General features: G+C 36.8%; 2 protein-coding genes across 4 annotated transcripts; one reads left to right on the top strand and one right to left on the bottom strand.

Annotated features, from left to right (window-relative positions):
* The first annotated feature begins 45 nt into the window (after window positions 1-45).
* LOC106158271 (coronin-1C) lies at window positions 46-24129 on the top strand. 3 transcript variants are annotated; one of them, XM_013534189.3, is made up of 12 exons: window positions 46-219; window positions 361-561; window positions 8460-8712; window positions 8961-9136; window positions 9398-9514; window positions 9723-9833; window positions 10145-10284; window positions 10643-10703; window positions 13584-13685; window positions 13910-14203; window positions 15767-15944; window positions 21623-21795. In XM_013534189.3, the coding sequence occupies exons 2-11, from the start codon at window positions 364-366 to the stop codon at window positions 15911-15913; spliced, it is 1599 nt and encodes a 532-aa protein (XP_013389643.2). In that variant the 5' UTR covers window positions 46-219; window positions 361-363; the 3' UTR covers window positions 15914-15944; window positions 21623-21795. The 3 variants fall into 3 exon arrangements, with proteins under 3 accessions (XP_013389643.2, XP_013389644.2, XP_013389642.2); XM_013534190.3 differs by having other exon boundaries at window positions 15767-15922; window positions 21623-21794; XM_013534188.3 differs by lacking the exon at window positions 15767-15944 and having other exon boundaries at window positions 21623-24129.
* LOC106158269 (retinol-binding protein 1-like) lies at window positions 21838-27256 on the bottom strand. Its single transcript, XM_013534185.2, has 4 exons — window positions 26942-27256; window positions 25802-25974; window positions 25367-25477; window positions 21838-24744 (listed from the first exon to the last, which is right to left on the bottom strand). Exons 1-4 carry the CDS (start codon window positions 27012-27014, stop codon window positions 24694-24696), a joined length of 408 nt encoding a protein of 135 aa, XP_013389639.1. The 5' UTR covers window positions 27015-27256; the 3' UTR covers window positions 21838-24693.
* Window positions 27257-27351: the final 95 nt, after the last annotated feature.

The raw sequence follows: 27351 nt of genomic DNA, 5'->3' as shown, positions 1-27351 counted from the left end.
AAACTCACTGATAACGTTTAAATGGGCCACGTGCTATTTCAGGTCCGCCCTCAGGTATCGTAATGCCACGTTCAGCTGTCACGAGACACTTCATATTGACCTTTGCACATGCGCACCATCATACCCAATACCGGTTCCGCTTTGAAGCCAATAACTGGAAGACAGAGTCTAATTCAACTGAAACATCACTTCAGAAATCAGTATTAGACTCTAAAAGAGGTCAGTGACATGGTTCTAAGATTAGGAGTGTTGTTTGTCTGTGAAGGCTCTTTGAAAGCAAAAAACAAGAATGGGATCTTAAAATTCAACCCAGTGGATGAAAAATAGGTCAAGTTATCTTCACTCATTTTCCTCTTTTAGGTGATGTCGGTCCGAGTGGTGAGGCATAGTAAATTTCGCCATGTCTATGGCAAAGCAGAGAAGAAGGATAACTGCTATGAAAACATTAGAATTACAAAGAGCGGTTGGGATTCACAGTTTTGTGCTGTCAATCCGAAATATTTGGCTGTTATCACGGAAAGCGGAGGGGGAGGATCCTTCCTCGTTCTGCCTCTGAACAAGGTGAGTTCTACTTCCGTTTTATGATTTAGACAGTAAAACCTGGACACTGCCGGTGACATGTACATATTAGCTATCACCATCAACACAACAAAATTGGAAGAAAAGCGGATGGATTGCTGTTGATGCACCTGGAGTTTGTCCAGCATATTTCAGTGTTGAATCATCATTGTATAACTGAATTAGGAGTGTATTTATTCAGTCGCATGTTACACCTGAAGCAAGGTTTAGAAATCAGCTGTTATATGTTGAGGACAGTTAATAGATACTTGAAAATAGGTACCCACATTTTGTTGCAATTGAGATTATAGCATACCTGAAATGGTTTAACAATTTACAAACCCAAAACAGACTTTGCATGTTGAGTAATATAGGGAAAACTATTTTATATATTATAATACTAGTATGGAACTGTTACCATACTAGCAAACTAGACATTACATGTTGCCCAGACCTACAGTGGCAGGTGCATACCAATTGATGTATACGTCCTTTTAAGCAAATATGCTGACCCCAACTTGTTTTTAAATAATGATTTTTAAAATTTAATTTAAAATACAAGAAAAGCACGTACAGTAAGGTTGTTTTATATATGATTGAATGTTACTTTTATGATATCTAATATTAAGATAAACTAATTATACCAGTGATAGGTCCATTCGGGGGGATCATAAAATAGCATTTATTTGTGTACTTAAAACGTTTAGTTTGAAATATAATTTCTAAAATTACATAATGAATAATAATAATAATAATGAATAATAATGAATAATAAGCACAATTTTCTGTGAGTTTTTATGTGCAGAGTGGTTTTCTCTTGTGGAATTTTGTCAAACATGTTCCACAGTGAAGACCTCCATTGCTAGGCTGTTTTACATAGCACAGATATTTGCAAATATAATAAATTATGCCATAAAATTCTGCCTTGCACATAAGATGGAGATAAATTGGAGTTTATTCCCAGGTCACCATAGTGCTTTCAGATTGTCATTATTACACCAGAAGTATCACCAGCCTATTATAACACTTGTGGTATAATGAATTGCAACTACGAGCCAAAACCACTTGACTGGTTGCTGCATTTCATTGTGGATTCATGCTTATTTGATTTTATTGCCCTGCATGTTTGACTAGCAAGGAATTTACGTGATTTTTTTTCTTTGAGGGGTTGGGGTGGTTTTTTCTTTAGATGAGGAGCAATAGATGACCTGTAACATTGTGAAGGCTTCAGGTGCATACAAAAATACCTTACATTTGAGGTGTAGCTGCAAAGATTGTGTACATATCTTTAGTGGACCATCTGTTGTTATATGTACTCAGTCTGTGACGTTAACCACGGGCCTGACTGCCAATGCCAGTAAAAAAATTGGACCCAGCCAATAAAATTTATGAAAAACAATCAGTTACTGGCGAGACCAGGCTTGTGAATTTTGTAAGCTATAACATGTACTCCAATTCATTTTATGAATGTTCAGGCTAAATGTTTATATCTTTTTTTAACCTCCTGAAATCCCATGTCTTTGTTCTTATTAGTAATCAGGAGCTTGTTTAATCTCAATGTGTTAATTTAGGTAATTATTAGGATTCCCCATAGGGGAATACTATTGTTTTTGGTATTATTATTATTATTATTATTATTATTATTATTCTTTCGACGCGTTTTTTTTCGCAAAAAATCTGAAATAATTATCATAGGTAGCCTATGGCAAGAATATGCCACAGACCCAGTTTCAGTGACCTTGACCTACTTTTCAAGGTCACAGGGGCTTTTAAAGGCAAAATTTGTAAAATTTGAAATTGACATTAGGCCTTAAGTATAAGCCGTATGGCTATGGGCCTTATAGTCAGTGATACTGAGGTGAATCCTCATGTAATGACCTACTTTTATGCAAGTAGGTCAAGGTCAAGGTCGCTAATGGCCAAACGGGCTAAAAAAAAGGTTTGTTTCCGAGATCTCAGAAACCGGATATCCCAGAGCCCCGATCATAGTGGCAAATGGTACCCTATATATTTATCTAAGGTTAGCCATACTTTGGTAGCGACTGCTTTATCATTTTTTTTAATATAGATTTTTAAATATTTATGACATTGCAGAAATCTTGAGTTTGGCAGTTTCTCCATGAAACACTGGTTTTTGGTCATAGCATGCTATAGTAAACTACCCCAAACATATACCCAAAACCCCCAAATCAAATGTCAAATTTGACCTTGACCCTCATTTTCAAGGTCATTCGGCTATTTAATGGAGAAATATTGAAGTGGGCTAAAAGTGATGTTTTGTTGACTCCCCCCCTCCCAATTCGCACATGCTCTTTCAGAATATGGGGTCAAATTTAACCCATGACCTTCACATGACCTTGTAAGAGCATTTTTACACCTATTTTGCAGGGGAATCCTCCGCCACTGGCTTTAGCCAGTTGCAGTCTAGTTTTTAAATTGGACTGGGGACCAGTGAATTTTGCCAATAGATTCTCAGACCCTGGTGGCCCAGGTGGCCTATAAGTTGAAAGGTTTTTGGCACAGACTGTGTCCTGTGCTGTATGTATCATGCTTGTCTTTTGTGCACATATTTGTCTGTACGCAATTCTGCAGTGCATTTCATTTTAGTATAATATTGCAATTATCTAGAATGGACATAATCTGAAGGTTGATTTGCTTAAATATATTTATTATGTCTCCCTCATTGCAGTCAGCTAGTATACCTCTTTTGTAGAGAGATTCATGCCACAGGGTAATATATCAGTTGTAAGGCCCTACCGTATTGTTAACCTAAAGTCTTATGCCCATATTCAGTTTCTCTATATAAATTTCTCTTTTTATATATAGTACTTAAGTGCATGTTTTAAATCCTGTGATTAAATCTACATGATCCCATCTGAATGTTTGTAGTTTACCTCCCACTAATCCTCACTTACACACAGATAACTTGTCCTTGCCCCAGGGTGGGGTTGGAGGGGTGGTCCCTCTGTTTTGCATTGCCTGACTACTTTGAGACAAGTGTTAAGTTTGACATGGTGATATTATGGTTCTTAACATGTCTTTCACTCATCAAGTGTTGCCATACTTTATGGCTGATGAGTCACTTCAGCAGGGCAGGGCACTTGTCCTATGGGTGTCATTTGTGTACTAAGTTGCTGTAAGTGGGGACAGATGTCAACCTGCATGCTTGAGGTTTGCATCAGTGATTTAATGTATTCGATACAGAATGTCTGCTATTTGTTTGTAATTTTGTTTAGCTTGTAGCAGCGCCTTAAAGTTTGTCCATAAAAACACGACACCTGGCTGATGTGTCTTATTCAGTCATTTATTGTAAATAAGAGACATTGTTTTAAAAAAATGAATAAGTAAAATAAAAATAATATATATATATATATAAACTTGTATATTTGAAAATGTCTCTGACCTCTTTTTTTTTCTAATGCTGTGATGTGTAGCCAAGTGTCTATGAATTAGAGACCTGCCTGATCTGATGATAACATTTGTTATTCCTTAAAGTCGAACAGTTGGAAAAAATCTGGGATGTGCTTGCATTTCTCAGTTGTCTGTCACTGGACCTGACGGGTGGCTCATCTCTCAACAGCTAGTTAATTTGGCTAGCAGGAAATTATATATAATATTCAGGAAGCCATATCTGATTTAATATGTAAAGATTGGACGCATGATCTAATTATCACATGATATATAAGATAAGATAACGTATGGAACCCCTCCCCCTCCCTACCTTTGAACGTGAAAAATTATAGAATTATTTATTATATTATATCTAGTAAAAAAAGTGTAAAAATTTTGTTTGTTATGCAAAATGAATAGTACAGAATGGGCCACATGTACACACACACACACACACACACACACACACACACACACACACACACATTCTGATATTATAACTGTAAACTCGTAGCAATTTCCTGCATATATCTTGGGATGGGGGGTAAATCAGTATTTGCCATTTAAGTGTTGATTGTGGAAATTGCTCTATACTCAGTATTAGACACCAAAATTTATCAAACAGTACAGGATCTAGTTCTATATAATTTGTCTGTGGTCTTAAAAAGGATTTGTGAACCATGTCCCAGATATGTGAGCACATGTCCTGGTGTGAACCTGATTATTGTCAGGCAGCTCTTGTCCACAGCCTTATTTGGTCAGTTTTCCCTTATACAGGTGTATGGTCTCCTCTCTCACCTTTGTCATATCCATGTCCATATTAAGTATAGCCAGCATTGTGGCCACTAATCAGCTATGAATAGAGCATTTGTTGATAAGGCAAACATATCAAACTGATTGTTTTCTGATGAGTTGTCATTGTCAGTTGTGCCTCCTTGAGTCTCCTGATAAATGTATGGCTTATTAAGTGCATGACATGAATTGTAATTTTTATAAGTGGTTATAAATGATTAAATTATTACCTAACTTACAGAAGTTTGTGTCAGAATATACAAATGCTTCTATCAGTAATGTTGCTGATGATAGGCTGGCGTCTGGAGACCTGGGGTCCTGTTTTCATAACTCACAAGTTGGCCCTAACATTAAGACCCCAACTTTGGTTCTGTATCTATCCATGAAAATTGTATTTTGTGTTATTGAAGCAGAGAGTGAAGTTCTATAGGTCTAAAACAAGAGCCTGTTTTTACTAGTACTTAATAAGTAAAAAAATCTCTAAAATAGACTCATATATATGTGGACTACTTACTGAATTATAGTGGGTTCAAGCAGGCAAGAATATTTGGACATCTAATTTAGTTTAATATTTGACTGTAGCTCTTCTGGGAAACTGGCCCTTGAGCAATGTTGTGCCTGGTCTGATAGGAAAAGATGTGACAGGCAGCTGACCATGTAACACCAGTAAACTGTCATTGTGCTGGGCTGTGTAATAAACAGTGTGGTCGATGTTCTTAGCCATGAGGTCATTCACCTTGGATAATTAAGAAAGGAAGATGTTTAAATCCAGAAATCAAGTTCTGCTTTTAAGATTTTGATACTGTAAGTTATGATAGAAAAAGTAGACCCTATGTCTTCTTCATGTTGCTCAGATATATCAAGCAAGTAGACTCAATCTCTGCCAGTGACTCAGTCTTGGGTTCTAACTAGACAGTGCAATCACATTAATATTGCTACTGTCATGCTAAGCAACAACTTTAAGGTGCATGCAGGAAGGGTATCACTTCAAAAGCAGGGCCAGTCTGTCTATCTTGATGTTTTTCCCTGTTCCTCACACTGTTTCACATTTGTTTTAAATTAAAAACAGTTTGTATTTAGTTAAGTGTTTTGAGATTACAATAAACCCTCATACAAATTGAAAGGTTTTTTAGTTTACAAAATTCAATGCTTTGCTTTCCCTAAAGGTGATAGTGATATATACACATCACAGAGTGTGTGTCTGAAAGGTTGGCTTGGGTGAAGTGCTTTGGGGAAAGATGGCAGTGTGCCCATTGTGTTTTTATTCAATACCAGATCACGCCAAGAATTTTATCACATGTGCCAAGAGGGAGCATGGTGGTTAAAAGGTCACAAGGGTTGCCCTCGCACAGGTTGTCTACAAATATGTCTAGAGCTAAGCTCTAAGCAGGTCTTTCCCCCTCATAGTTTCTGCCATTTCTTTAGGTGCAATTTTTCTTGAATCTGCTGTCTTGCATGTTGAGCAAATTAACATCATTTTATATAATCTGAACTATAGTAAAACAAGTTGATAACATGAAGGGTTCCATTACCTGTTCACTCTTAAATGTGATGATATTTTTTCCCACTTTTATCTGAACAGCAGTGTCAGCATATGGCAAAATGAAGTTTAAAAAACCTTCATATGTTTCAATATGTATGAAAGTTTCCAATTTTAACCTACTTCAACAGCAACTGTGGAGAGAAAAAATGATTATTAGTTGATATACATTTTTCAAAACATTATCCATTCACTGTGGTAGTATATATAGCTCAGTCAAATGATGTATGCATATTTATATGGTGACTCGAGAGGCAATATGAAGATTTCTCCGTGTTTGTGATATCATTTACTTAAATACACCCTTTTTATTTGTTAGAACAAATGTACAGGAAAACCGGGTATAGAATTTCAGTATGTCACTGATAGTCCTGAACTGTTTGATTAAGAAATAGATAAGCCATACAGTCTTCCCTTGTCCCTTTCAGATGTCCAAATTATGTAAGGTGCATCATTAAAGTGATGGATAAGCTGTGGCTCCACTGAGAGGGTCTGCATGGCAATGGGAGTGCTCACCTATACCCACAAACAACTTAAATAATGCTGCATTGTGTCTGGACAACTTCTCCATGTTATTAACTACACTGCTCTTTGTATACATGGCTCATTGTAAGCTAAAAAAACAGCAATGAGCAGTGTTATCTTAATTTGCTGTTGATGTTGTGGAAGGATTAGGATTAATAATAGATTACAGTCTTTTTTGTTTTCTAACAAGGTTGTTTGGTACGAGAGAACATATGCCAAGATGCAGAAACATTTAATTGAATTATGCGAAAAAAATCTGTAGGTATTTGAGTGTTTGTGATGCGTGTTAAAGTGAATTGTTATAGACCAAGGTGTCCAGCAAACAGGTATGTGCATATATGCTAAAATCACCTCTGCCTTTTCAAATAACTCAGGGAAAAATAACTTAAGGAAGAAAACATTTCTTTCTTCTTCTTTCACAAAAATGAGTCACAAGAAACAAATATCAGCAATTCTTCCACCAGTCAGTTGAGGTGAAATCCATTTATATTTACAAAGTAAGCTATTCAAACTTTTTCTTGTTTACAGCCAAGTATAAAAAGAGTATATTATTTGTACTGGATTTGACCATAAGGTGTACTTCTATTAACTACTTTGTGATGAAAAACAGATTTTGAATTTATTTTCAGTTGTCCCCAATTTTTTCAAAAGAAATAACAGTCAAGCTGTTTATTTAAGATAGACCTAAGAATGCACCTCCAAAGAATATTTCACTTTCAATTTCACTTTTCTTCACTCTTTTTAATGCCTATATTCATAAACATTATAAAAAAACGGAAGTGCAGTATAAATATGCTCCATAACCCTACAATACAGGACATCAAGAACTTCTACCATTTCACTTTGTCACACCTGTCACACGTACTCCAAACACAACACATACAGCTTTGTATATATTTAGATTTTTTTGTCAGTGTGTTGGAATGATAATGGCTGATTTTTGGGAAAAAAAGACAAGTTAGTTGGATATCTGTACTATACTTATCTTTGTTGGCAAGTGGACTATATTATATAACCTGAAAGTATCTAGACTGTGACTGTTGCAACAATTAAAATGCATATCTGGTGCTTTCATACTTTCAAATAAGAATCAATAAGAATACAGGACATGAAAAAATTAAAAAGAAATTTCCTGTTTAGAAAAAAAATTATTTAGACTAAAGACATTATCCCAATATACTATTTAATCAGATCTGACGAAAACTATAATCTACAACTTCTTTTTCCTTTAAACCATTTCTTTCTCTGAACACCTTTGACCATTGTTTTGCCCCTCTTAGTCTCAGAAATAATCAGATAAATTGATTATTCTGTTCACATTATAATATATAATTATTATAATAAATAGACAAAAGCACTCTGCCTGGACAAATAGTACTAGTAACTGATAAGAAGCTTAATCTTAATTTTCCATATGCATTCCTGGTGTACACCATTTTATGCACTGGTCTTGCCCACATTATGTTAATTGCATGACTGGAAATACTGTCAGACTCGGTCTTAATCTCAGGTGTTCTGCCAATTGCAAGGGTGATGGAAAAGGGGAGTGATTGCTTCAATTTAGATTGAACTTTTGTTAATTCGCTCTAAAAAATGAACTCAAAGGAAAATTTTGGCATTCTTAATACAGCTTGTCTATTTTTCTTTCCTCCAGACGGGGAGAGTGGAGATGAATTCCCCCCAGGTAGTGGGGCACAGAGGGGCAGTTCTGGACATAGCCTGGTGTCCACACAATGATGACGTGATAGCCAGTGCCTCTGAGGACTGCACAGTGATGGTGTGGACCATCCCTAACGGGGGACTCCACACCAACCTTACAGAGCCTGCTGTGGTCCTCATGCAGCATGAGAGGAGGGTCGGGCTGATCCAGTGGCACCCCTCTGCCTTCAATGTCTTACTTAGTGCAGGTAAGCAAAGGCTGGTAGACGAGTTGCCATGGAAACTGGACCTGCTCATTGGTTCTCATGTTGCTTAGTTTTGATGTGTTTGGTAGTTATTTGGAATGTTGATTGTGTACACATCGGAATTAACTATTATAGTTAATTAATTTTCTAGTGGTGAGTATTTACTTTTTGGACAATACAGGGCGAGTGATGCATTTATTATGTGATGTTCAATTTTCTCTCTCTGTAACCATTTTTATTCTATTTTGTAGGATCAGATAACAAAATAATAGTGTGGGATGTTGGTCAGGGCATGGCCAATGTGATAATCACAATGCCAGCAATAATCTACAGTGTGGCCTGGAATTACAATGGCTCCAAGATAGTCACATCATGCAAAGACAAGTACCTGAGGATACTGGACCCCAGGACAACAGCTGTCATAGCTGTAAGTTGATATTTTTTTATGATTTTCATGTTACTCGGGGAGGGAGTAATTGGGGCACCATACAAATAATCTAAGTTTGCCATTGAATATGCCTTCAATATACCATATGCTGCTTTGACTCTGCACTTTGTTTTACTCAAGTGGCTTGGTGGCAAATTGCTAGAAGTAATTTGATATAACCTCTGAATAGATGTGTTGCTTATACAGTTATGTCAAAAATTTAGCATTTATTCACACTATTTTTTTTCTCTCCTATTTCAGGAAGGTAAAGGCCATGCTGGATCAAAGACGTCTAATCTAACAGTCCTGAAGGATGGCAGAATTTTCACCACTGGGTTCTCCAAGATGAGTGATAGGCAATATGGCCTGTGGCAGGACGTAAGCTTCTTTTCAACCAGCTTCCAAATAAAAACCATTTTTTATGTCATTGCATGATTCAAGCTTTAAAATCTAAATTGCAATTTTGATGCTGTTTGCTTCTTTGTTGTTACCATTTGGAAAAATTAATTTTAAGTTGAAAAATATTGGTGTGCAGTTCATGACTATCAATTTATTTTGGTTATATTTCACCCCTGCTTCTTTACAGAAAGGTGATGGCACCATTGAGAACTTAGTAGAAGAAGATATAGACCAGAGTAATGGAGTGCTTTTCCCGATGTATGATGTGGATACTGGAGTGGTTTATATTGCTGGAAAGGTAATATATTTATACAAACAGACTTGTTTTTGAAAAATGTCAAACTTAACCCTCCATTCATTTTCCAAGAGTTACCATGATGTTAACTGTGTAAAGTTGTGCAACTTAATTTCATAGTGCTATGTTTGTAGGTAATCCTTTTTGAGGATAATGCTATTTTGGATTTGAAGGTTTAAATCCTTAAATACACCATTTATTAAATGTTTACGACATATTTTATTATGATATACTATAGATGGTTAACATTTTATCCACCTACATTGTAGTATTATTGAGTTTATCATTAAATTCATTTTCTATTTTACATCCAGGGGGACAGTAAAATAATGTACTTTGAGGTGGAAGGAGACAATGTGTACTACCTGAACTCCTACTCCTCAAAGGACCCACAGAGGGGCATAGGAATGATGCCTAAGAGAGGGTTAGATGTTAATAGCTGTGAAGTAGCCAGGTAAGAGTGGGTTAGCTGTCATTAGCTGTGAATTAGCCAGGCCAGAGAAGGTTAGATGTTAATTGCTGTGAAGTAGCCAGGTCAGAGAGGGTTAGCTGTCAGTAACTGTGAAGTAGCCAGGTAAGAGAGGGTTAGCTGGTAGTAGCTGTGAATTAGCCAGGTCAGAGAGGGTTAGATGTGAATATCTGTGAAGTTGCCAGGTAAGAGAACGAAATGACGGTACTGACAGCTTGTCAATGTTGTCTTTATTCTGACATAAAAGGACAAGATTTTTTGTGTCTTAAGTATTTGAGATAAATAGAAAAATGTACTTTTACGTGCTGCTGGTAATTACTACATACTTACCCTATTGTTGTAGGTTCTACAAGCTGCACCAGAAAGGTCTCTGTGAACCAATCTCTATGATAGTGCCCAGGAAGGTGAGCTCTCCCTGAATGTAGTTTGTTTTCTGTCACAATACATAATAAGTCATGTTATTGTACCACCAGCGTTAGCGCTGGCGGTACACATGGTTTCGGTCCCGTCCGGATCGTTCCGCCGGCTCCGTTGGCTCCGCCAGACGGCTACCCTTACCGCTTCTCCTCCTAGACGGTAAGGGCCCCGTACCCATCTCATGGATTTAGGTCACCTATAATCTCAACTCGTTCCACGTAAAATTTGGGCTTTGTCGGTATTGGGGTTTGGGTGTGGCACTCATTGCAATGCACCCTTGTCTAAAAATGGCAAAATTAAATGCTAATTATCTACCCTACGGAAGGAGTTATGGGAAAAATTTCTATAGACGGCTTTCCAAAAGTCATATGTGTAGATTTCAAATATACCCTTGGATTTGACCTTTGACCTTTACTTCAAGGTCAAATGGGCCAAAATTTTCAAAAAAATGAAATTTTTTACGAAAAAAAAATTATTTGCCCTGTTATTCAGACACCACACAGACTTAACCAATAATATTATTGGAAGGTGTTACCCTTCAGGTCATCTTTCATCTCCATGAATTTGGGGTCAATCGGTGCATTTTCACGGGAGTAGCGGCCATAAGATACCGAAACTGAAAACTGTCTCTAATTCGGGAACCGTTAATGCTAGAGACCCATTCTTTTTTGCATTTTGTAGAGCATGTAAAGCCCAACTTTGGAGGTGGTCTCGGTTTTTTTGTGTTCCATACGGTTTTCGAGTTACGCTGTATCAAAAAGTACATATTGGTGGTAAAAGCAAAATGTGCAGTACGGTAATGGATAATAAATTTTGAACTCTGGAAAAATAAAACATAAGGCTTGGCAAAGCAGACAACTTGTGTTCAAAAATGACATTATTTCATCAAATTTGAACTTCTGAAACTTCAGAGCACCTCCTATTTCAAGAATTTTGACCAAAATGACATTTTCTTTATTTTAATTAATTTTTTCTGTACGAAATTTAAGGCACATTATGGTAACTCCAAAATTATAACATTTAGTCCCTTATTTCTCCAAAACTGGCAGAGATAGGTCCATAGTTACTATTGAAGTTGAATAGGAAGTCATATACTGGCAATCTTACTATGACCTTGAAAGTGACCTTTGACCTACTTTTCACCATGAACTGAACTTTGCAAATTTTTCTTCCCTTTTATCTCCAAAACTGGCAGAGATAGGTCCATAGTTACTATTGAAGTTGAATAGGAAGTCATATACTGGCAATCTTACTATGACCTTGAAAGTGACCTTTGACCTACTTTTCACCATGAACTGAACTTTGCAAATTTTTCTTCCCTTTTATCTCCAAAACTGGCAGAGATAGGTCCATAGTTACTATTGAACTTGAATAGGAAGTCATATACTGGCAATCTAAATGTGACCTTAAAATTGACCTTTGACCTACTTTTCACCATAAACTGAACTTTGCAAAATTTGCTTCCCTTTTATCTCCAAAACTGGCAGAGATAGGTCCATAGCTACTATTGAACTTGAATAGGAAGTCATATACTGGCAATCTAAATGTGACCTTAAAATTGACCTTTGACCTACTTTACACCATGAACTGAATTTTGCAAATTTTGCTTTCCTTTTATCTCCAAAACTGGCTGAGATAGGTCCGTAGTTACTATTGAACTTGAATAGGAAGTCATATACTGGCAATCTAAATGTGACCTTAAAATTGACCTTTGACCTACTTTACACCATGAACTGAATTTTGCAAATTTTGCTTTCCTTTTATCTCCAAAACTGGCTGAGATAGGTCCGTAGTTACTATTGAACTTGAATAGGAAGTCATATACTGGCAATCTAAATGTGACCTCAAAATTGACCTTTGACCTACTTTTCACCATAAACTGAACTTTGCAAATTTTGCTTCCCTTTTATCTCCAAAACTGGCAGAAATAGGTCCATAGTTACTATTGAACTTGAAAAGGAAGTCATATACTGGCAATCTAAATGTGACCTCAAAATTGACCTTTGACCTACTTTACACCATAAACTGAATTTTGCAAATTTTGCTTTCCTTTTATCTCCAAAACTGGCTGAGATAGGTCCGTAGTTACTATTGAACTTGAATAGGAAGTCATATACTGGCATTATAAATGTGACATTAAAATTGACCTTTGTCCTACTTTTCACCATAAACTGAACTTTGCAAATTTTGCTTCCCTTTTATCTCCAAAACTGGCAGAGATAGGTCCTTAGTTACTATTGAACTTGAATAGAAAGTCATATACTGGCAATCTAAATGTGACCTTAAAATTGACCTTTGACCTACTTTTTATCATGAACTGAACTCTGCTAATTTCTTTCTCTTTTAACTTCAAACTTGACAGAGATAGGTCCATAGTTACTCTTGAACTTGAATAGGAAGTCATATACTGGCAATTTACTGTGACCTTGAAATTGACCCTTGACCTACCTTACGAAGAACTTAAATTTGATTGTACCATATATATTTTTTGCAATAGTTTAAAAATTCTTGTTGATTGCATTTTTACAGCTTGTCAAGCACAAAACTGGTGGCTGTGTCCCTTATTTTGTGTATGTGGGGGTCTATACGAATGCGCTTGCTCCAGCTGGTGGTACAATATTCGGAGGCGGTATCGCCTCTCTGATCCTCTAGTTCTTTAACTGGGATTAACTTATTTGGGATGAAATTAGGCAAAAGACTTCAGAAATCTATTAATTTCATTTTCTGTCAGTAAAAAAAGTGATAAAACTCTTTCATTGCCTAAAATCAAAGTAAAGTACAATCAGCATTTGGTGAAAAGTAATTATATAGGCTAAGCTTGAACTTAGCAATACAAAAACCAATTCAAGTCTTTTTATTTTTTTTAGTCTGAGCTATTCCAGGATGATTTGTACCCAGACACAGCGTCAGATGTCCCTGCCATCACAGCAGAACAATTCTTCAGTGGAATGGACGCTGACCCTGTTTTAGTAAGACCAAGAATATTTGTATTTACACAGAATAATTCCAACATTTAGGCAACTTGAGTTTTCTCTTTAAGCATGTGTGAGTCTGTTGAAACTGTCTTCTCTTAATTTTTTGGACAGATTAAAAGAAGATCACATGGAAAGCTGAGCCTTTGAAGTTATAGCAATTTAACATGTAATATGCAATGTATTCTAAGAATTCCTCCCTAATTTGTATTCTTTTCTAGGTAACAATGAAGTCTGGTTACAAAGCTCCAAATAATCTAATACCTGCATCCAAACCTAATATCCTCAACAAACTTCCAATGAAAAAAGCTGCTGTTTCTGGGGCAGTCCCTCAAGCCAAGCAGGAGAACGTCTCACATGCACCAGTAGTTGCAGCAGTTACGCCAGCCAGAGAAGAAAAACCTGCAGCTTCCTTACAGGCCCACACCCCTGCCAGGCCCACACCAGCCCCGGCACCAGCAGCGACACCGGTGCCAACATCAGCGCCAGCACCACAGGAGTCTGCTCTACCACCGGTATGGAAATGATGGTTGTATTAACTATGTGCTGTCTCGTTTGCTAGGGTTAGGGTACTATGGGTTCTCTGCATCTTATCTCTGGTGACTTATTTTAGATGAGTGTGTTGTGTTAGTTTATTATCCAGTCTTTTGCACATACGTGTTATAATATATGTATTTCATGTTCCAATATGTTGTTATTGATGGTTGTGAAAAGCTAACACAGTGTTAGTGAATGACAATTAATTTTATTGCCTTATTCTTGTTGAATTTTAATGAAGGATCCACATTATCTACATTTTGTTCGTTCAGACCAAGGTTCACAAGATGAAATAATGTATTATTAGCACTCATTGGATATTGTGAGAATAGGCAGATATGGCAGAAATTTTATAATTTGAAAAATTTGCCAATACATCCTTCATTATATATCTTTTGGGAGTTGCTAAATTTTCAGTTGTTAAAGCAACTGTTGTTGTCTGAGAGGGATGATTAGTCTTGAGATCTTGAGCATGTATATAAGTTCAAGAGAGCTTTAATAATAAATTTTAGGTAAAGATTAATAGAACAGTTTTCAAAAGAAATGCACCTTGGTCTGAACCAACAAAGGGTAATTCCTGGCTCACTCTAGCATTTTAGATGAGGGGAAAACTAAAAACAGTTTTAGAAAAATGAAACAAATATCTCATCAATGATCATTGAACAAAGAGAAGAGGAATATGTTTGATTTTCATGAGCAAAATCAATTTGACCTGCTAGTGTGATGCCAGTAAAGTACCAGCAGTTCTTGATGTTTTCATCTTGTGCTGCACTTGGCATGGTGGGAAGTTCTAATGGCACACACTGCACATTGTATTGCACTTTATGGGCTGCTACTAAGTATTATTTTAAACCTAGTCTTACAATTTGGTTATAAGTAAAAAAGCAAGTTTTAGGTCGAACTTTTCTCAAACAGAAAAAATCAGGATGGCAAAACTTGCATAAACTACATTGTAGAAAAGGGTCCTTAGCAAAGTTGAAGAGTCTTTGCAAGAATGCATTATCTTTAGAAAGGTAACATATCGCGGACTTGAACAGTTCTGATCTACATGGCATTTTCCACTGCATCATGGGTTTTCCAGCATGATTTTCCACCAAGCACACTAAAATAATCACACTTTTAATAATAATATGTGCTACCAGTGCCTGATTTCTTTCATATTTTCACATAACTCTAGATCAGCATGTTCTTTGGTCATTTATTCTCATAACTTATCTTATTCAATTAGACATCTTTTCTTAATTTTGTGATTATTTTCATGTAATTATAGCAGTTTTCTCCATAGCAGTTTTATCTTTGATTTTTTGGCTTTGTTTTACCCATGCTGGTTGCTCAGTTTCCCCAAGCATACTCTGCTTGAATTGCAAGCTTGAAGTTAACCTTGCCTTGCTCTTGTTTTCCCATTTGCATGCCGCTGGTTATTTCAACTTGAGGCATTCTTTCCTTGTTCTTTTGCCACAGCTTACCATGGTGTACTCCTGACAGTCTAATATCTTGAGCAGTTTAATCCATGACATTCTTATTATTATTATCTTCTGCAGGGGTTCGACGTGGAGCAAATTATGAGCGACATACGGAAACTTAAAATCATAGTCAAGGGCCATGAAAAGCGTATAAAATCCCTTGAAGATAAACTTGCCGAATATGAAGTAGAGGTCACAGATGAAAGTGATGTGGGAGAGAGCTAATCACAAAATGTACTTCCACCTTAATTTCTGAGTAATTATTTTTATATTTTAATTTTTATGTGTGTGTTGGTCTTTGTTTGAAATTGGCTTTTGGTTGCTTGAGTTGTCGTCTGACTAATGTAATTTTTCAATAATCTCTGAAGTGCACTTTGTCATTTCTTGCACAACTTACGGAAATTCTGCCAAGAGCATAATCAGCCCTTCTTTGCAGTGCACCAAAATAACTTTCATTTTGAAAGAAATTAATGATTTCAGGGATTATTGTCTCTCTCTTGATGGGACAAATGAAGTTTGTTTTTTCTTATTTGGTTATTTCACCTGTTTTGTTACCATGAGAAAAGGGGAGAATGCATGCTTTTTTATGTACAGACACAGATGTGTCTGTACATATTGCCATCACCTGCGTCTGTCGTCGCCGATGCCGATGCCGATGCCGATGCCGATGCCGATGCCGTCGCCGGCGCCGTGCACTTTCCTTGTAAACACGATAAGTGGAGGGCAGTTTTACTTTTTGGCTTAATATTTACAGAGCTGATGAATATTCATAAAACGCAGGTCAAGTTCGAAAATCAGCATGATCGGGCCATTTTAAGGGAAGTTATGCTTTTTTTTCACTTTTTTCAGCATATATGCAACCCTGTAAACACATTTTAAGGAAAACCGTTAGGCCTGTTGTCATGAAACTTATAGGAGTAATCAGTCTTATGAAAATGCAGGTCAAGTTCGAAAATCGGCATGATCGGGCCACTGTTTTAGTAGTTATGCTGTTTTTTTCATTTTTCAGCATATATGCAACACTGTAAACACAATATAAGAAAAACAGAATGGCCAATTGTCATTAAACTCACAGGAGTGGTCAATCTTACTAAAATGCAGGTTGAGTTCGAAACTCGGCATAATCGGGGCATTATTTTAGAAGTTATGCTGTTTTTTCACATTTCCTCAGATTCAACTCTTAGGCATGTTAACAGTCTCATTATTGAACTAATAAGATACGTAAAAGTGTTTGTTTGACATTTCCTACATCTTTACAACATTGTTAGTTGATAATGTAAAAATGATGGTAAACTTGTTATCGTGTATTGTGTAATAAAGTGTCAAAATGGAAATAAACTCCTATCATTGCAGTTTGTCAGATTTAATCACTATGTTCAGAATCTCAGAATGGAGGAAATTAGACATTTAACACTATTCTATTGATATTTTCCCCATCTCATCAATTTTCTTAGTTGATCATATAAAAATTGCAGTAAACTGTTTATTTTGTTTTATGTTAAAAAAAGTGTTAAAAATGGAAATAAACCCATGTCAGAACAGTGCTGTCTTGTTTCACATTTCCTCAGATTCAATTCTTAGGCATGTTAACAGTCTCATTATTTAACTAATAAGACATGTTAAAGTGTTTGGTTGAAATTTCCTGTATCTTTACAACATTATTAGTTGATAATGTAAAAATGATGGTAAACTTGTTATCATGTATTGTGTAATAAAGTTTCAAAAATGGAAATAAACTCATATCATTGCAGTTTGTCAGATTTAATCATTCACTATGTTTAGAATCTCAGAATGGAGGAAATTGGACATTTAACACTGTTGTATTTATATTTTTCCCATCTCATCAATTTTCTTAGTTGATCATATAAAGATGGCAGTAACCTGTTAATTTTGTTTTATGTTAAAAAAATTGTTAAAAATGGAAAAAAAAACATTTCAGAACAGTGCTGTCTTGTTTACATTTTGGCATTTTCAAGTTGTGACTTTGAAGTTCCATGGGCCTGAAGACCTTTGCTAGTCACATTTTCTGAATATCCATGATACTAATATTTTATTATTAAAATTGATGGTTATTATGCTGTTAAACATTATGTAATATTGCATCAAAATTTGAAAAAAACCTATTTGGGCACTGCTTCCATGATGACCATTTAAGAAAAACAATGTCACTTACTGTTCTCAAACAGTACAGTAAATATGTACAGATGTGTCTGTACATATTGCCATCACCTGTATCTGCCGTCGTCGCCATCACTGTCGCCGGCGCTGGCGCCGTGCACTTTCATTGTAAACATGATAAGTGGAAGGCAGTTTTACTTTTTGGCTGTATATTTACAGAGCTGATGAATATTCATAAAACGCAGGTCAAGTTCGAAAATCAGCATGATCGGGCCATTTTAAGGGAAGTTATGCTGTTTTTTAACTTTTCAGCATATATGCAACACTGTAAACACATTTCAAGGAAAACTGATAGGCCTGTTGTCATGAAACTCACAGAAGTAATCGATCTTATTATAACGCAGGTCAGGTTCAAAAATCGGCATGATCGGGCCACTGTTTTAGTAGTTATGCTTTTTTCTTCACTTTTCGGCATATATGCAACACAGTAAATAAAATATAAGAAAAACAGATAGGCCAATTGTCATGAAACTCACAGGAGTGGTCATTCCTGCTAAAACGCAGGCTGAGTTCAAAAATCAGCTTAATCGGGCCATTATTTTAATGAAATGCCGTTTTTTCACATTTCCTCAGATTCATTTCTTAGGCATGTTAACAGTTTCGTTATTTAATTAATAAGATACGTAAAAGTGTTTGTTTGGCATTTCCTGCATCTTTACAACATTATTAGTTGATTATGTAAAAATGATGGTAAACTTGTTATCGTGTATTGTGTAATAAAGTTTCAAAAATGGAAATAAACTCATATCATTGCAGTTTGTCAGATTCAATCATTAAAATTTGATGTTGAATTTGCAGTTTAACATAATGTACTTTTGCATCAGAATTGACAGTAGCATATTTTGTGCATAGTTATTTCCTGTTTTTTGTCTGTACATTTGACAGCTTTGCTGCCTTGTTGTCTTTTAAAATTGATGGGGGGAGGGGGGGGTACCTACTTCAGGCATGTCTTTTGTACTTTTGATTTCTTTCTTCACTTTTGTCTTGTTTGATATATTTACTGCTCTCATAAAAAGAAAAAGCTTGAAAAATGATGAAAACAATAAATGGTTTTCTTTCATCTAAAAACAAAGGGGAATGGGGTTTAAGGAAAGGGAAAGTTAAACTTAAACAGTGGCTTATTAAGCATGTGAAATAATTGAATGTTGATTTTTACCAACATCAGTTTGATTATCAGTGCTTGAAGTTTTGTAAATTATTAGTTGGGGTATTCCTTTTGACCTGCCAAGTGATCTGCTTGTTGCCTTCATTCCACAAGTTGCATATTTAGTTTGGAAATATAAAATATGATATTTGTCAGAGTTTGTATTTACATCCCCCTCCCTCCCTTTATTATGCAGATTTGCTTTTATTTATCCCTATATGCCATTGACAGTCTTCCTCATTACCCTGAGAGTAATACCTTCTCTTAGCTTTATTTTGGTTTTGATTTGAACAGATGATGTTTTTGTTTGCTTCAAAGATGAAACTGGCAGCAACATGGCATGCATTCTGTCTATACTAGTTTCTAACTTACTAACAGTTCACAGTGACAACATATCTCAGCACTGAACAAATAATTCAAACACTGTTTAGTAGGTAACATCAAGTATGTAGCTGCATATCAGAAAAACAATACTTCAGTGTTATCTTGTTATGGTAATTATATCTTTTCAATGGGGGAAAATTGTGAGTTTTACAGATACTGTATTTTGTAATTCATCATTTCTTTAAATTAGATCATACTTAAGTGTTAGCAACAATATTAAAAACTCTATAGTTATGTTCTATGCAGTAAAAGCACCTCAAATTTTTGTGATTATAAAAATATGTATATGAAAGTTTGATAATTTTTGCCCATTGAAAAAGATCTAGTCATTACTGTAATAAATTGACATGTACTGCACTGCTGTATTTTTCTCTAGAAGAACAGAGAAAATTTATATGGCATAACATGTTGTTTTTGTTCTGCTAACTAGCCAAGGGAGTTTGTTAGATGTGCTTGCATCAGGTCACCAATTTGGCACCCACTTTTTGCAGATTTCAGTCCAGGTTGACTCAACAGCATCTAGCAGGTCTAAACATTTTTTTTTCATGTATTCCTTTTGAATCTTTTTTGAGCTTATTATTTTATTTGGATGATAAAAGTTTATTTTAATATTGCCTAATTAAGACTGTATTTGTGAATTCAAATTCAAATCACAGTTATTTATAATTCACATATAAAGAGACAGGCCTTCCCAACTACCAGACTCGGCACCTACGGGTCCAGTATAAACCGGTTTATCAGACCACACTACCCGTTTTCAAGGTGTGTGTCAGATCGCATTACAGAGTATCAGCCACCACACCGATTTTGCCTGGTGCGCGATGTGATAGCAATGATCCTAAGCGGGGTTGGAAAGTAGTGCATCTCATCTAGATTCATGCGCTGCTGCAATTTTCTGTTTATGCTAAAATCTGACAGTACCGCAATTTTTAACATAAAATTTAGGTTCGGACATAGCCAATGATGTTTTGTAAATAAGAACTTGCAAACTTATATATATTAATTTAGAAAAGTAGACCTAATTTTGATAGCGGAAGCATATTCTGTCGGGGGTTAAATATTTTCATGACTACCGGGATGGATGAGATTGAGGGCAGGGGTAATCCTAGAGAGGGGTGAGAAACGTCCATTGTTCTCGTCAGCGAGGCTGTCCTTTTTCAGGGTTTGTACGCACGGACAGAAAACTTAAGTATTGTGGGAACGTTACTAATGAAGCCACTGGTAGTACTAGTAGATATCAGCCTGTAGTCTTGAACAAGCGCCTCGATGACGAGTGAACAGTTGTCAAAAACAAAAGACCGAGGTGTGGTAGTTCAACTACTGTTCATGCGTGCCGCAACGACCAAACCTAATTGCTCCTCAAGGTCACAAAACAAAAACCTGTACTGACGGCTAGGCTCGTCTTAATCATATAAGTCGCGCGTTTCCACCCCCTGATTGAGGGATTCGTCTGTTGTATTCATACGACTCCTACTTGACGCAAACGAGGCGCGATACCCGGATGACAGGTAGGCTTACAGAATTTGTGATAGGGTATGATACTCTTTTATGCGATCTGACACACACCTTGAAAACGGGTAGTGTGGTCAGATATACCGGTTTATTCTGGACCCGTAGGTGCCGAGTCTGGTAGTTGGGAAGGCCTGAGAGACATGCTCAGGCCATGCTTGAGTCAGTACTCTGGTTTGGTTAGAAAGTGGGTGATGAGTTGTTCTAGGTGTTGGGTGTCACAGGGGTTGTTCATATGCCTAGGGCAGTGTGAGGAATGGTAGAATGGGGGGGGGGGGGGGGGGGTGCCAGTAGACTGCTGTGTGTGGGTGAGAGATGTTGGAATGGGCAGGTTGTTTTGCTCATCTTCAGTTGGAACACAAGGTAGAAATTATATCCTCAAAGTTAAAGTGAAATAGAAACAGCAAGTATAATACCAGCAAACAGCTTTTCCATATAATGATATCGTCATGGTACTTTTTCAAGAGATCATTTGAGGCAGAGAAAAAGTTCTTACAAACGTTGTATTTATTAAAATGGCTAAATGTTTTCACATATAATGTACTAACTCTTTGCACTCTTGGCACTTTTCATTTTTTTTTCAGGTCATTAAATTGCAATTGCATATTATTTTTTAAAGTGTTGCATTGTTTATCTTAATTATTAATTGTGTAGCTGAAACTTTTTCAGTCATTACAGCAGTGTTCAAAATACTACTTTCATTTTTTTACTTTCCCCAGAGCTTGCCTGAAGATCTTGATGTTGCTGCTTTACTGGATGAGATGAGGAAGCTGAAGATCATTGTCAAGAAGCATGAGAAGCGTATTCTTACTCTGGAAAAGAAAATAGCAGAAGCTGAGGCAGAGGCCGATGCTGAAGTGGAGGTGGAAGCTAACGGAGAGGAAGAACAGGAGGAACAGGAAGAGGACTGATTGGCTGCAGCAGTGCTGCTCTATCTACAGACTGGGATAGGTAGCATCCTGTCCTTGCTATAATAAGACTCAGTAAATCACAGCAAAGACAATAAAGTGAAACTGTTGAAAAAAAAAAAAGAAGATAAAGAATGTTTTGCAAATGGTTGCTTTTTTCATACATATTTCATAATGCTCTGTTAAGTATGAATATCATTTTATTGTTAAAGACAAAGTACAATGGAAAAAAAATGCTTGCTTCCATGTGATTGCAGCTTATTTCAGTCAAATGTACAGTTGACTGAGTCAATTAGACACAAATTCCAGATTCTCACAGATTTTCACTGCATGGAGAGATACTGTGCTTCCTGGCCCGTGGTGGGTTATTCAAGACCCCTTTTATTTTGACACATAAACTAGTTGAGGGCATTATAAGTATCAAGAGGGCAGAAAATTTTACCACCACATTTATCAGTTTTGAGAGTTTTATGGCAGTGATTCTTAAATGATGACAAGTGTCCATGATGGCAAGTGTTTACTATTCCAATAACAGATGAGAGCATTAGGTATAGTGTTCTCACCACCAGTGCAGTATTGTCTGTGAGTGGTCTGGACACCTGTGTATTAAACAGATAATCTGAATGTCATATGCAATTGCTTTTATATGAATATTATTGCGAATGTTTGTGTATATGTAGATTAAGTAGATATAAGGCTGACTGGCATATGTGGCCTCATCATGTTTGTGAAAACTATTCTTCAGTGAGCTATACTCTATATGCTTGTGATTATATTCCATATAGACTACTAGGCATGCTAATATTTATTTACTATACTGCTATATAACAAGAAGTGGTGGTGTTGTATAAAATTACTGCTGGGATAAATCTCCACTTATTGTATATTTGAAGGACTTGTTAACCCCTTTCAAAGAATTGTATGTAATCTTTTCTAAAATGAATAACTTAAGCCACACTTCAAAATATTCAGTTTAGCAGATATTTAATTAACTTGCATGTAGTATTAATGATGGTTCTGTGATGGGTTTCTTGATATTGATACAAGCCTGTGTCTGGTACAGTGCAGACCTGTACATAACACTCTCCTCAAGACATAGACATCATAGCTTGGCCACTGTGTGCTGATGTAGGATGAGCTGAGCTCTTTGGGTTACATTTGGATTCTCACCTTTATCACAGAGAAAACTAGAATGTTTGTGTAATGTTTCATAGCTTGGAGATCACCTACAGAATGAAAGACTGTTAAGCAGCAAGTTTTGCTCTGAGAGCAGGAAGAGTTCACCTAAGTAACAGTTATCAGTAGAGCTGAGTAGATCAGTAGCCAAAGCCTTGTGATTGACCTTATTATTTATTGTAATAGAATTGGCTAGAAGGTGGTCTGAAAACTGTGAGAGTTTGGTGATAGAAGTTGGAGGTTGCCTACTGTGATTGAGAACCATGCCAAATTCATGTACACTCGTCATGGAAATACATTCTATAATGTAGATATGATTATATTGTAATAATATTGTTATACTGCGACTTGTAGACAGAGTCCATGTTATTATTATTATTATTTTGTGTACTTACAGACAGATTGCCCAGAAGCAAGTGGTGGACTAATTAATTAGCTAAAATACTGTTGATATTCTTTTATATGAAGCCATGCTGTACACCTGAAGAAACCTAACTGCTGTATAATATTTCTACATTGGCTACCGTCGGATTGTAGTTCTACTTACCTAATGTGTTACATTGTCTGGTACTATAGTTGTTACTGTTGTATTACCGTAACCTATAGAAAGAGCACAATACGAGATGCCCTTTTATGGGTTAAAACCTGTTGATGAGAGAGAAAGAGAGAGACCTAGTGATTGAGAGATATCTTTTACGATCTGGATAGTTTGTGCCGCTTGTGGACACACAGGCTTGTAAATCGCCATTATTTTCTAGATATTACAGTGTTCAATGAAGGGGTGGGGTTTATAAAACTGTTTGATAATGGTTGGTTCTAACTATAGAGTAACACTAAAGTTACTCTTCCATAAGCATGTGGTATGTCTCAGTTACAGAGATTTTTATTCTTTTCTCAGTTACGGAGTTCTTTATTCTTTCTCTCTTTTGTGAGATTGCGAGAAGCGTTAGACACAAGTCTTCCGTTCCTCCCCGCCTGTATGCCATACCTTCCCAGCCTATATACCTGACAGTTTGCATGAGAAATTTAGCGTTGAGACCACCAAGCTTATTATGACGGTCGCTCTTACTGTAATGATATATCTTTATATTGGGCCGGATAGGGACTGTAATTATTTGAAATAAAATTATACGTGATTTTCATTAAGGCTGTTGATAAAAGAATGTTCATTTACACGTGAGATACCGTAACGGTATAAGTATTGAGTGAAATTGAAGTAGTTAAAAAATACATGTGCTATGGGCGCTTCTCACAACATCAAGCCAGATTCAACACAGTGCGGGTTTCCAGACACGAGTTGACGGATCCGCATGCGTGGTAAAGAAAGAAACAAACTAATTCTCTAAAATGCGTTTATTTTTCACGTGCAATATGTAAAGGAGAAAAATAATCAAGGAAAACGTTTTATTAACAAAATATCTAGAAAATTTTTCAAAATCTATCTCGCACTATTATGGAGTACGTTATGTACATGTAGTGATGCGATTCCTCATCGAAGACGAGAAATCTAGTTTTCCATTTTCTACGAGAAAACGTCCTCAAGTGTTTAAAAAACGGTTCCTGGGGCAGTGTCCGTATATTTATCCCTGCTATCTGAAATAACTAACATCAACACAGACTAGTAGTTAAACGGCTGAACAACAAGCACAGATCATCTTTTTTCCGGATAAATAGTCAAAACCGGGTGTTTCTTGACTAGGCGGGGACTACTGTTTTTTGAAGATGCGTGTGCATATTACATTTCCAACCTCCATCCTCTGAAATTGATAAGAATTTCAGTTATTTCTCTGGCATAGAGTGGTCTATTGGGAGGGGGGGGGGGGGGGGGGGGGCATTTAGACCACGTGTATTTATCTGTTCGCTGTATACTCACAGTTGCAAATGTAGGGTACGTGTAATCAAGCTTGATTAAAACACGCCCTTAGGTACATATACCTATTTTTCTAGGCAGATGGGTCAGAAGTTACATATAATTTTTAATGCCCCCTCAGATATATATATCAGCCAATATACATACATGCATTTCACGGATGTGTCATTAAAGCCCCCTTTACACTGGACGGCGTCCTTTCTGCGTCCAGCAGTACGGCCCCATTTGAGAGTTAAAAATTACAATACTTTACGTGCCGACAACTGGCCGATCACTGAGCATTCATTCTGATACAAAATCAATGCTCGAGCCTCCTTATTAAGACCACAGCGATGCCAAATTCCATGGTCGCAGAAAGGACGCCGTCCAGTGTAAAGGGGGCTTTATATACTACTGCATCTGCGTTTAGGGATGTTCGTGGAAAGACCGACTTTCAGGGATTCAACTTTAACTGTTAAAAGAAGGTGCATATATTAGAAATGATTTGATGAATATATAAAATGAATGACCTGATTTAATTCATCTCCTTGAACCACTCTGGTGATGACTATCGGACCTTTCAGATCACCCAAGGGCGTCATAATCATCTTCAGTTTGTTACCGTCCCAACTCGGCTTGTTCTGAAAATGAGCAAAACGTAGTGAGGTGAGGGAGGGCACCTTTTTCATTAGTTTTTCAATATGCAAAACTCTTAGAGCAAAACCTTCATTGGCTTTGTAGTTGGATCATAACGAAAATTATCAAATATTCACATCAGTCTGATGCAGGCCTACTTCCAGATTGGCCGTAAACTAGCGGTATGAAAGTTTTTCGGATTGTATTTGATAATTTAAATGTATGAACCATTTATCTTTGTTTTGCCTTGCATTTAAGGATTCGTTTTTTCTTCACAAATATTACCAAGTAGAATGACAGGATGCAGGGTCATTTTGAACTATAATTACCTTCATTTTATGGCCAAACATCTCGGATTCAAATTCTTGTCCTATGGTGAACTCCAGTTTTGTGGCCCCTCCTGGTCCCCCTGACGCGTTCACCACAAACTTGTCACCGTCCTGTGTTATCTCCATTACTGGCGTTATAGCCGCTGCTATCTTCCTTTTTGCGGCGTTTACTCCTAAAGATTTTTGCGAAAAACGTTTGCATAAAAACCAGTTGGTGTGTTGAATTGGCTTTGCAACACAGTAACTACGTTAGTGTAGGCTGATAATATGTAAATAAAAAGGTAAAACGTGGCAAAATCTCAAACATATCTACTGAGAAGAACTCATTGCCATGGTGACACATTCATGCTACTGAATATGCCCTTTCACAAAGACATAGAAGCGGCAGTAATCTAAAAATGTCCATTGCAATTTGGAATAGGAAAAGGTAACTGCCTTAATACGCGATTATATGTTAGAGTAAAAGCAGACCGCAGCCGCTGTCCCCTACCCACAGGCTTCACACACACGCGCGCGCGCATCTCTAAACCTAATAGTAAGGTCCTTTGGGGTGTATTGGTGTGTTTATATACGTGTGCCCCCTAGCATATGTGACTTCATCACACACAAAATGGCAGTATTTATCAAGGTTGTGTGCGCGTGGGGATTGGAGGTGGGGGGTGGGGGGGGGGGGGGGGGGGTGGAAGTCAGATGCCCCTCCTCCTCTCTCGAGATTTAAGAATTTTTCTACTTAACGTTTTCGGCTTTTCCTACCATCAACTTCAACAGCTGCCACCTACGTTTTTTTTCTCAGCCTAAACGGCACAGAGGCCGTGAGGAGAATAACTCAATGTAGAATGGAGCTTCATTGTCCTGATTTGTTGACTTAATTCAAAGTAATCAATGGGCGGTATTCCATTGCAATAGACACAGACTTTAAGCTAACTAATCCGAACAGAGAGCATGAAACCATTAAGTATTGCGAAATCTTCTGGACGCTCAAACCTCATTGAAACTATCCTATATTTCAGAGTCCAGGCAAGAGGGTAAATTCAGGTAGATGTAACCACGCCTTTGCAACTTTACATTGTTCATTTAAAAGCAGGCGCAAAAGATATTCATATTAGTAATCGTACATTTCATCATGATTTTCCAACTTACCAAGAGCATCCAGAAATGCATCAAAGTTTTCAGTCTTGTCATGTTTCCAAACACCGTTGAAATCGCAAGGCATGGTGTATCGTATTAATTTAGGTATCAGTTGATAAATGAAAACGTCTTCAAAGCGAAGGGGGCTATTTCGCCGCACAATCTAGACCCAACCTCTACAACGAATAAACTCAAGGGGGTTCTGGCTCCTGACAGTAATTCTACACTGTCTTCACTTTGGTAATCTTACACGTTACTAGGCAGGCATTAAATATTGTGCTGCTGACTTTTGCTGCGTTTTATTTTTGTGTCGCTAGCTTTAGTTGGTTTTCATACTGGCCTATGTATATATTTGCGTCCCGATTTTTGGCCTTTATAAACCATGCATTATTGATTGTCAGCTCCTTATACAAAAAAAGATA

The sequence above is a fragment of the Lingula anatina genome, chromosome 1 (assembly GCF_051362555.1).
Source record: "Lingula anatina isolate TDL-2025a chromosome 1, LinAna3.0, whole genome shotgun sequence".
In the NCBI taxonomy this organism is placed as follows: Eukaryota; Metazoa; Brachiopoda; class Lingulata; order Lingulida; family Lingulidae; genus Lingula; species Lingula anatina.
The sequence above is the reverse complement of the archived record's forward strand: the minus strand, read 5'-3'. Positions and strand labels throughout refer to the sequence as shown.

Excerpts from the sequence above, each read along its gene's own strand:
- LOC106158271 (XM_013534188.3), top strand. The coding sequence starts at position 364 with ATGTCGGTCCGAGTGGTGAGGCATAGTAAATTTCGCCATGTCTATGGC. Across the intron at positions 9,137-9,397 it reads GGACAACAGCTGTCATAGCT|GAAGGTAAAGGCCATGCTGG; the intron begins GTAAGTTGATAT and ends CTCCTATTTCAG. Across the intron at positions 9,515-9,722 it reads AATATGGCCTGTGGCAGGAC|AAAGGTGATGGCACCATTGA; the intron begins GTAAGCTTCTTT and ends GCTTCTTTACAG.
- LOC106158269 (XM_013534185.2), bottom strand. The coding sequence starts at position 27,014 with ATGCCTTGCGATTTCAACGGTGTTTGGAAACATGACAAGACTGAAAAC. Across the intron at positions 25,478-25,801 it reads TGTTTGGCCATAAAATGAAG|AACAAGCCGAGTTGGGACGG; the intron begins GTAATTATAGTT and ends GCTCATTTTCAG. Across the intron at positions 24,745-25,366 it reads AAGGAGATGAATTAAATCAG|AGGATGGAGGTTGGAAATGT; the intron begins GTCATTCATTTT and ends TATCAATTTCAG.